The 9,649-nt window shown below is 63.0% G+C and overlaps 3 protein-coding genes across 3 annotated transcripts; 1 reads left to right on the top strand and 2 right to left on the bottom strand.

Moving 5' to 3' along the window:
• Window positions 1-327: 327 nt before the first annotated feature.
• Window positions 328-4,995, top strand: MNEG_10446 (FK506-binding protein 4/5; the record flags this gene model as incomplete). The annotated part of the gene is made up of 11 exons (XM_014041084.1): window positions 328-370; window positions 639-721; window positions 1,280-1,371; window positions 1,693-1,777; window positions 1,956-2,032; window positions 2,329-2,464; window positions 2,813-2,974; window positions 3,371-3,463; window positions 3,859-3,927; window positions 4,218-4,306; window positions 4,773-4,995. The coding sequence occupies 11 exons, from the start codon at window positions 328-330 to the stop codon at window positions 4,993-4,995; spliced, it is 1,152 nt and encodes a 383-aa protein (XP_013896538.1).
• Window positions 4,996-7,183: 2,188 nt separating this feature from the next.
• On the bottom strand, window positions 7,184-8,136 carry MNEG_10445 (hypothetical protein; the record flags this gene model as incomplete). Its single annotated transcript, XM_014041083.1, has 2 exons — window positions 7,184-7,902; window positions 8,106-8,136. The coding sequence occupies 2 exons, from the start codon at window positions 8,134-8,136 to the stop codon at window positions 7,184-7,186; spliced, it is 750 nt and encodes a 249-aa protein (XP_013896537.1).
• Window positions 8,137-9,462: 1,326 nt separating this feature from the next.
• On the bottom strand, window positions 9,463-9,622 carry MNEG_10444 (hypothetical protein; the record flags this gene model as incomplete). Its single annotated transcript, XM_014041082.1, has 1 exon — window positions 9,463-9,622. A coding segment is annotated over one exon (160 nt), but the record flags the coding sequence as incomplete, so codon positions are not given.
• Between the last annotated feature and the right edge of the window lie 27 nt (window positions 9,623-9,649).

The following is a 9,649-nucleotide window of genomic DNA, read 5'->3' as shown; positions in this document are numbered from 1 at the left end:
GTGGCGGGTGCATAGGAGTGGAACAAGGGAGCTGGTGCTGACAATCGGTCTTAGGTGGGTGATGAGGAGGGAGGAGAGGGAGGCGCAATCAGGTGCCTTTGCTGCAAGTGCGATACATCGTCCCCCACACGCACATGCGTGAGCATGAACGCGCACGCGCAAGGCGCGCGCACGTGCACACACACACACACACACACACACACACACACACAATTGCAACAGGTCAAGGGCGCCGACACGACCGCGTCCGAGGGTGCGGGCGCCGTGTTTGATCTGTCTCAGGGGGCCCCGCTGGGCCTCAGGGGCCTCGAGGTGGCGCTCAAGACGATGAAGCGCGGGGAGCGGGCGCACCTGATACTCCAGCCTGAGTGTGAGTGTTTGTTTGAATGAGGTGCTTTTCGAGATTTTTGCTGTTCAAATTTTGCGACTATCTCTGCACCAGAATGCTGCTTCACAACATCCGTGTTGGAAACGGCATTCTTTTGAGCCCTTTTTGATAGGCTGGGGTGCACGCCCTGGGGAGTGGAACGGCGCGGGGCAGGCGGCGGCAGAGGGGGGCCCCACTCGGCTCGGTAGCCTTGCCTGGTGTCGCCCAAACGCCAACTGCTCTCGCTCATGCGCCCCAACCCCAATCCTAGACGCTTACGGCGACGCGGGCGCGGAGGGCGTGCCGCCGGGCAGCGTGGTGGAAGCCGAGGTGAAGCTGGACGCCATCCACGAGGTGGGTCCCCGGCGATTTCGATGTTCTCATGGTTTGTGTCAGGATAGGGCGGTTGCATGTGGTCTTGTGGTTCAAAATGCGGCCGAGGGTCTCTGGTTGCAGGGGCGCTTGAGCGATGGCATGCAGGCAGACCTTGAATGCACCGATTGTCGGGTGGCTGGTCCAAATAGAGTGTAACGGTTATTCAGCGGGGCGCTGGGGGTGAGGGTGGGTGGTGCGGGCCGCAGGCGGCGGGCCTCCCTCCCCCCCCTCCCCCCGGTCTGGCCCAGCCTTGGTCCCGCGGAAGCGCCGACACGCCCGCCGCATTCAGCAGCAGCCCCGGCGCCCCCGGTGCTGCAGCTAGGCCAGCAAACACCCCCTCAAACCACACTCAGCACTCCCGCTCCTCCAAACGCCTGCTTCCACCCCAATACAAACAAGAACCACCTCTTTCGAGCACCCACCATTCCCATGCCATCCACATCATTGGAATCACGACACTCGACTCCTGAAGCGCAAACATTTCAGCTCATCGGCACCGGCATCCGCATGCTTGACCCCCAACCCCCCTGTGCCCAGGTGACCCTGGTGGCGCCCGGTGTGGTGAAGAAGGTACTGGAGGACAGCTCAGAGTGGCGCACGGCCAGCGAGGGCGGGAGGGTCACCATCAGGTGCGGGCGGCTGGGTTGACCGATTGCTTGGGAAGGCGGGGTGTGGGGGGCGATGACGAATGCGTCCGCTATTCGCATGAGCCGGCAACCAGCAGTGCGTCTGGGGATTACTTTGATCAGCACTGAATGATAATCTCGGCCAGCAGGAGTTCATATTGCATTGATGGTATAACTTTTCAGCATTCAGCAGAAATGGTGTGCCTTGCACGGGGTGCACGGTGTTTGATGCATGACTGTGGGGTGTGTGTGACAAAAAGGCCCCCTGAATGTCCCCATGGATCAACCCACCAACACCACCACAATCCAACCCCTCCAAAACAGGTACCGCGCCACCCTGCCGGACGGCACCGCGTTTGATGAGGCGGCAGAGGGCGCTGAGCTGGAGGTGGTTGTTGATGACGAGGCGGTGAGTCACCGGCCCCGCGCGCGTCACAGAGTGCTGGCGTCGCCAGAACTGTCGCCGTGCAGATGCACATCAAATATCAACGGCAACCTCCTGGCCGAGCATCGTTGAAGCCCCAGTCAGAGCCCTGGTCAAACACGGTCAAACCCGGTCAAACCCGGTCAAACGCCCCGCCCCGCAGGTGCCGGAGGGCCTGGACCTGGCGCTGATGAAGATGAAGAAGGGGGAGCGCGCCCTCATCACCATTTCGGACCCAAAGTGAGCGCGACTGTGCATCACACCAACCAGACGATTGCGGAATTGCCAGATCGTCACCCTGACCTCCCAACCACTGGCGGTCTGCCGGTCTGCAGCGCTGCGTGGCACCTCCTTGTCAAGTCCGTCGCCTGCGGGTGCAGCTGTGCTGCCAGCAGTGTGCTTCCCTTCCTTGATGCCTGCCACCCAATATAGCGAAGCTGAATCGAGACTGCTGATATGCACACATTCCGAAGGCATCTCACACAATCCGCTGATTCAACCAAACATATGCGTGCGCGCGCCGCAACTCTCGTCAGGCTGGCATATGGCGCGGCCGGCCACGCAGGGCGCCTGGCTGCGGTCCCCGCGGACGCCGCACCCCTGACGTATGATGTCACACTGGTTGACCTGGTCAACCCTAAGGAGAAGTGGGAGATGAACGCCGCCGAGAAGGTGCGACCCTGTGTTCCGGGCGTTGAGCATTGGGAAGGGAGTGGGCCCTATGACAATGCCAGCTGCCTTATAAAGCCCCTGCAGGTGCTGCCGGCTCAGATCGCATGGAGCAGGATAGGGTGTGCGTGTGTATGTTTGGAATGGAGGGAATCGCCAGTTGTCGGGGGCAGAGGCCACAGGCAGGGACGGGGCAGGGCGTCGCTGCGCCTTGTTCGCCACGTGCCGGCTCGGTCTGAGGTGGCGCAAGAGCGTGTGTGCACACGCACATACACACGAACACACATACACACACACACACACACACACTTACACACACACACAATCAATCAATCCCTGCTCCGCCCCCAGGCGGAGGCGGCGGCCGTGGCCAAGGACAAGGGCAACGCTGCCTACAAAGCCGGCAAGCTGGACCGTGCCGCGCGCATGTACACCAGCGTGACAGACCTGGTTGGGGATAAGGACGCAGCTGCTGACAAGGATAAGGAGGGCGGGCCGGAGGTCAGGGCGCAGGTGAGGAGGAAGCCAGGAGGAAGCTGGAGGCTTCGGGTCTTGACGGCGGTCTGGGGCGCGGTGTGGCCGAGCTGTTGTGGGGGTTGCGCCACGGGAGTCTTGATTACGGATGCTGCGTGGTGGTTTTGCGGTTGCCCTCGCAGGCCTCAGCAGCACCAGCAGCGCCCTGCAATTTGACTCTGTTGTCCTCTGGCTCACCGATCACTCAACAATCCAACCAACCAGCCAACCAATCATCCAGCCCACCAGCTTACTAGCCAGCCCACCAGCCTATCAACCAACCAACAAATCAACGATCCAACCAGCAAATCGGCAACAACCAATGAACCAACCTTTCCACTAGCAACCAACCACGAACTGACCGCCAACTGCCAATACCCCCCCCCCCCGCCCCAGACCAAGGAGCTGCGCAAGAGCGCGTGGCTCAACCTGGCGGCGGTGGAGCTGAAGAGGGGCAACCACAGGGAGGCCCAGAAGAGCGCCACAAAGGTGGGCGCAGTCAGTGAGGCTCAGGATTGGGCCTGGGTTTAGGGTTGGGGCGCAGGTGCAGGAGAGCGCAACACAGGTGCGGCGGGGCCGGGTGGGGCGGGCGCGGCCGACGGGCCTGCAGGTTGTGTCGCGCGGTCAAGATCGCGCGGCACAAGGTCAAACCCCCTCGCACACCTGTCGAGCGGCACAGGCCGGCACGCCTGCCCCCCCCCCTGGTTCACCCGCTGGTCGTCGCCTTCGATCCCCCTTTCGACCACACGCATCTCACTCAACGACGCCGCAAACCGCCGTGCATTTCCGGCCCCTCTCAATCCCCTTGACCGCCCCACTCAGAGCCAACCCAATCCAGTCCTAAACCCCAAACCCATAACCCCTCCCCCCAAAACCCTGGAAAGGTCCTGGATCTTGACCCTGCCAATGTGAAGGCGCTGTACCGCCGGGCACAGGCCCTGGTGGGGCTGCAGGTGAGTGACACTCTTGTTGGTGCCGCGCTTTTGGGGCGCAGGGCGACGGGGGGAGGGGGTGTCAGGCGGCACAGGAATACCGTGTGTGGGTGGGCTCGGCGCAGCCCAAGGGGAAGGGGGAAGGCTGGATGGGGGGCGGGCCGCCTCCACAGGCCGACGCAGTGCGGAGCGCTCGCAGTCTTGCACCGCGGCTCCGCCCCGCAATGGGCCCCCGCGGAATAATTTGCCGGAATCCGCCCAAATCCGCAACAAAACCGCCCGAAATCGCCGGGGACCGCCCGCGACCGCAGGAGTTGCTTGAGGCTGAGCGCGACGTGAAGGCGGCGCTGGAGGTTGAGCCCGGCAGCGCTGACCTGGCGGCACTGTCGAAGCGCGTCAAGTGAGCGGGCCCTGCTCTTCGGGGGGAAGCATAGTGCTGTTGGGGGAGCAAGGACGAGGGGTGGATCTCCGATCACCGATCTTGCCATCACATGTGTGCGTGTGTTTGTGTGTGTGTGCCGCACTCGATACGCCGATGCGGGCACAGGACGCTTGGTGCGGTTGCTGTGTGCGACAGGTGGCGCTGTGTGGCTGTCGGGGTGCCCTTGTGTGTGCTTCTGCGCCGGACATCTGTGACCGCGCCCCCCTGCAGTCGCGCGGAGCACCTGGCCTGGGCGCGGCCCGTGCCATCCTGCCGACATTTCGGCCCAAATACACTCCTTGCTTGAACCCACCATCCCCGTCTAAGCTCGCCACACAACCACACAACAAGGAAAAACGCAATTCGTGTAGAGTCACTACCTCCATCGTCTCAAGACACTGCACCCACACCGCGCCTCCCAACGCCCCCGCCCCCCCCCCAAAAGGGTGCTCATCAAGCAGCTTAACAAGAAGGAGGCCGGCCTCTACAAATCCATGTTCAAGGCGCTGGGCAAGGGCACCGGCGGCGCCGGCGAGGCCAAGCCGGCCGACACGGCCGCGGACGCGGATGCAACGGCGGGCGCTGACCAGGCGGGAGCGGCGGCGGCGCCGATGGAGGAGGATGGTGCCGCCGCGGCGCCCGGGGCGGAGGCGGTCGCGGCGGCGTGACGCGGCGGGGCCCGCCGGGTGCGGCTGGGGGTGGCGGCGTCATCAGGGCGTGTCGGGGGGGTTCGTCTGTGCGTTGATGATGTCGGCGCTCCCGACCCGTTCCATCTTTTATCGTATTGGCATTGGTGGTGGGTAGGCAGGTTCTCAGCGAGGGGTCATCATCGTCCGCAGGTTGCAACGATTATCTGGGGATGCCAGCGGGCCGCGTGCCAGCTGGCGCAGGGGCGCTTTCGCCCACGGCGACTCGGTGCGGAGCGTGGGGAGACAAACACAGCCAGAATCGGGGACGCGGCGGCCGCACGCAGTGATCGTCCTTGCTGCCGCCACCGACCCGGCGCGGCGATAGCGCACTGCCGCCATGATTTTTTCGTCAATCATATCCTGCCGCTTTCACAAAACGAATAGTGTGCTGCAACTGCACCATCTGTAGTGTAAGAGAGGCCCGGCTTCACAATCATACGTGCCGCCCTGACGCGCGGAGCGGCTCCCGCACAGGAGAGACGCCAGGGCCCGCCGAGGGGCAGGTCTTGCCAGCTGCGGCGCCCCTCGCCTGAGTGATTGGAGGTTGGGCTGAAGGCTACACAGGAAGGGGGCATCCGGCAGGGGCTGCTCCAGTACTGCTTGTTTCGTTGCAGGCGAGGGGCATCGTCTCGCCCTGCAAGCCATTGAAAGGGCTAGACGAGGGGACGAAGGCGCCCGCGGGCGGCCGCCGCCGCACAAAGTGCATCCACCTGCCCGCACGCCCGAGAAACTTGCAGCGCGCGGCGTCGCACGCCGCACGCCGCCGGCGCCTCGCATGAAGCCTCCCCTCGACGCAGAGGAGCGTCCCTATCACTGCGTGAGGGTTTTGACCTGGCGAGCCCTAGCTGCCCGCAATGAGATTCACCTGCCGAGGCTTAGCACGCTTGAGGTCGCGCCCACACAGCGCTGCGGCGGGCAGCACGGGCGCTGCCCTGACCTGCGTCACCCAGTGTGGGGGCGGTCCCGGACAAGTCAGATCCTTTTCAGGTTTTCCTCGGATTGGCAAACAGCGCCAGCGTCTCTTGGCAGCAACCTCCTTGCTTTTTGGGAGATGATCAACAACAAAGAGCTTGCATCAGGAGGTTACAAGGGTGCTGGCGTTCGCGCAGCCAGGGGTGCATGCCAATTATGTAGCCAATTCAAGCAGCACGGCCAGCTTGCCTGGCTGTCCTGCCAAAGTGCCATCAGAGCGACAGTGCTTCACCAGAGGTTTTGTCCAGTTCTTGCGACCGACGAGAAAGGGATTTTCGGCGCAGGATCAGCATCGGGGCGTCTGGTGAGGGTCCAATTTCATGCGCAAGTGTTGAGTTCGGGCGACCGCGCAAAGCTGCAGGCCCCCGCCTGCCCCCAGTTTCGTCCCCACTATCCATCTGGCTCCCCTGCAGCCTGGCATGGCCGCCTGCCTTGGCGTTGCCATTCGGTATAACATCAACCCCGATGGTTTTTCAGAAACGCCATCCAGTGCTTGGAACTGCAGAGGGAGCGGGCACGCGCTTCAGAGTTTTTGCGGCGGCAAGTGCAGAGCCCGACGCAAAAGCACAAAAGTGTACCGGGTGTTCAGTCTGCTGCTGGGAATGCAACCCTGACCTTGCCGTGGCACGAAGTGGGGCCAGGCAAAGGCCAGGCCAGCGCAAAATCTAAGCTGCCGTCTTAGTCCGGCACGAGCGCCGTGACAGCGGATTTGGCCCAATGCGTGGCCGCTGCGGCAGCAGATGCCGGCCCCAACCGGAAGAGTGTCGGGCGCCCCCGGGGGCAGGGCCCTGCTCAGAGCACTCTGTGGGCCGCTCAAGGGGAAGGGGCAAAAACGGTGCGAGCTGCCGGGTCAGAGGCAGAGAAAGTGTGACACATATGGGAGGTCGGTGTGGCAAGGCCCATTAAGTCTCGCGTGCGCGTTAAAATTCCTTCTAACCAGAATTGAAGACCACACATTTATGATTGTATATGCACGGGCATGGCTGCCAAGGCACTCGATTCAACAGGGCGTCGCGGTACATCTGTGCAGGTGCAGATTCAGGTCTCATGAACTAGGTTGGTGCTGCCGAGGCCGAAATTCAGCAGAGGTTTCCCTGATACGACGTCAGAAACTTAGAGTGGTGCGTGGTGCAAATCCGGGCGCGTGCGCGCACCCCACACGCGAGGCCCGGCGCAATCGGGCGCACCCTGCGGGTTACGCCAGGCTGGCGACGGTGGGGTTTGTGGGGCGGTTTGTGGGGTTGTTGTTGCGCGCAAAAGCCTGGGTATAGGTGGGCACGCCAGCATAGTTGTCGCCGAGTGGGTTGCGGTATGTGGGATAGGCAAAGCCGTAGGCACCCCCATCACCACGGCCGTCCGAGTTGGTGATGGGGTTGCTAGTATTGGTGTTGTAAATGAAGTTGGTAAAGCTGCCAAAATTGGTGATGGCGGCATGATCCGATGGGGGAAAGCCGGCCGTGCGCCCACCGATGGCCGTGGTGTTGGCAGCGGCGGCGGCCGTGCGCTTGCCGATGGCCGTGGTGTTGGCAGCGGCGGCGGCCGTGCGCTTGCCGATGGCCGTGATGTTGCTAGCGGCGGCGGCAGCCGCCTGCTCGCCCAGGCGGCGGGAGATGATCCCGCGGCCGCCATTGCTGGCGACGGGGTTGCCAAAATTGTCAAAGCTGGTGGTGGTGCCGCCGTGGAAGCCCACCCCGGCGTTCGTAATGGTGGTCACGCCGCCATAATTGGTGACTGGGGCTCGGTGGGAGAGAGCGAAGCCGGCCGTGCGCCCAACGATGGCCATGATGTTGGCAATAGCTGAGGCAGCGGGCGGCGAGTTGGCGCCCTGCTCGCCCAGGGCGCGGCGGTCTGAGGCGGTCAGGCCGCCGGCCTTGAGGGATGCGCCCAGGGCCCCTGGGGCGAGGAGCAGGGCCACTGCAAGGGGGAGGGGCGGAACAACAGGCGTCGGTCGGTCGCAGGAGCCGTGCAGCAGGTAGAGTTCGCCTGGCTAGATCATGGCGGACAGAATGCACGGGCCACCAGACCGTGGATGGCTCCCCGCATCATCATTGCATGCAGACAGCAGTGCAGATGCGGCCAGGCCCACACTGATCTCGCGCCGCTGCCGCAACGCTCACCCGCCAGGATCGCCCAGCAGCCGCGAGCCATCTTTTTTGAGACGTGCTGAACGCTCAGGCCAAGTTATGTTGCCTTAACTGTGAGTACGTGCTCGTGGAGCTCGGATCGGGATGTCCGCACAGCGAATGCCTGTGTTGTTTGTACTGTACAACAAGCCGAAAGTACGGATGCTGAGCTATCACCGTACTTCGCTGCATGTGTGTGTGGATTGATCGCAGTCTGCGCTCGTCCCAATTCAGTGCTCTCCTCGCTCTAGCTCAATTCGACCAGACTCGACTTGGTGGCACCCAGGCCCTCCTGGTGGCACCAGAGGCCCCGGAGGCTGAGCTGTCCCAAGGGTATGATAAACGCCCCCAGATGCAAGAAAAACAAACCCACTCCAGCAAGCCGGGCGGCGGCGGGCTCAGCAGGCCGCGGCGGCCGCGCTGCGCACGCTCACCGAGCACGAGGGACGCTCCCCCAAAGCGTTGGGATTGCGACGACTTATATCAATCACATAATCTTGCATGAGACTGCGGAGATCGTTTCATGGTGTTGTCGTCTACGCCTTCCGACCACGCCCTGCATCGTTTTACTGTCGACCGCACGCACGCACGCATGCACGCGCCTGACCCCTTCACCTTTGTCATGCTCTCTTGCTGGACGGCTGAGGATGCAACGCCAAACGGGCGATCTTTTCATTCAGCTTACGCGCCTGCCGTCTGAGCTGCCACAGGCGCAGTATCGTGGCGCAGCCCCTAGAGGGTGAGGAACCAATGGTTCATTGGGTACCCATCCTGCATGCAGTTCCACGACCAGATGTTGTTTAGAGGCGTGCGGCTGTTACAACTCTGAGTCCCGCCAACTTGGCCCTCTCAACGGCCACCAGGCGCATCCATAACCACCTCAAAGTCCAATGAGTGCCTCAGGCGTCCCCCTTTCGACGCAAATGTTGGCGAAACGCGTGCACGGGATGCAAAAGCGCCTCGGCTGCCCTACTCAACACCTGCTGGCGATGCCCACCATACGTGGGTGCGTGTGTCAGCTGCACAAATTACAGCGGCCGCATACACGCAGCGCATGGAGGCGGATGCTTGCCCCCGACCGCAAGGCGAGGGCTCGTGCCTGAGAGGGTTTTGATAGGGTTTGGATACGCCAAACACTGGTCGTAAATCAAGGCAGTCCCCTCAAATCGCAATGACGGACAATCCCTCTCTCTAGGCAACGCTGCAGGGAGCACTCCCAATCACTCAAACAATCACACACTCTGCACAAGTTCACGGAAATTGGATGGGCTGCCTCGGCCCTGCCGCAAGCCAGAAAGCAACGCACGGCCTGATCTCCTGCCGGCCACTCGCACTCGCGCCCAGCCGCTCATCACCCCGCCGCCGCCACGTCCTCCCCGCCGTCGGGCGCCGCGGCGGCGTCCTCGGCCACGGGCCCCCAGGTGTGTGAGTCGTAGGCTTCGTAAAACAGCTGCCTGCAGGGCACCCTGGCGCGCAGCTTCATGCAGGCCAGGAAGGCGCCGCTCAGCTTCCTGGGGGGGGGTGGGTTGGGTGTGTGA

Source organism: Monoraphidium neglectum (assembly GCF_000611645.1).
Source record: "Monoraphidium neglectum strain SAG 48.87 unplaced genomic scaffold scaffold02317, whole genome shotgun sequence".
Lineage (NCBI taxonomy): Eukaryota > Viridiplantae > Chlorophyta > Chlorophyceae > Sphaeropleales > Selenastraceae > Monoraphidium > Monoraphidium neglectum.
The sequence above is the reverse complement of the archived record's forward strand: the minus strand, read 5'-3'. Positions and strand labels throughout refer to the sequence as shown.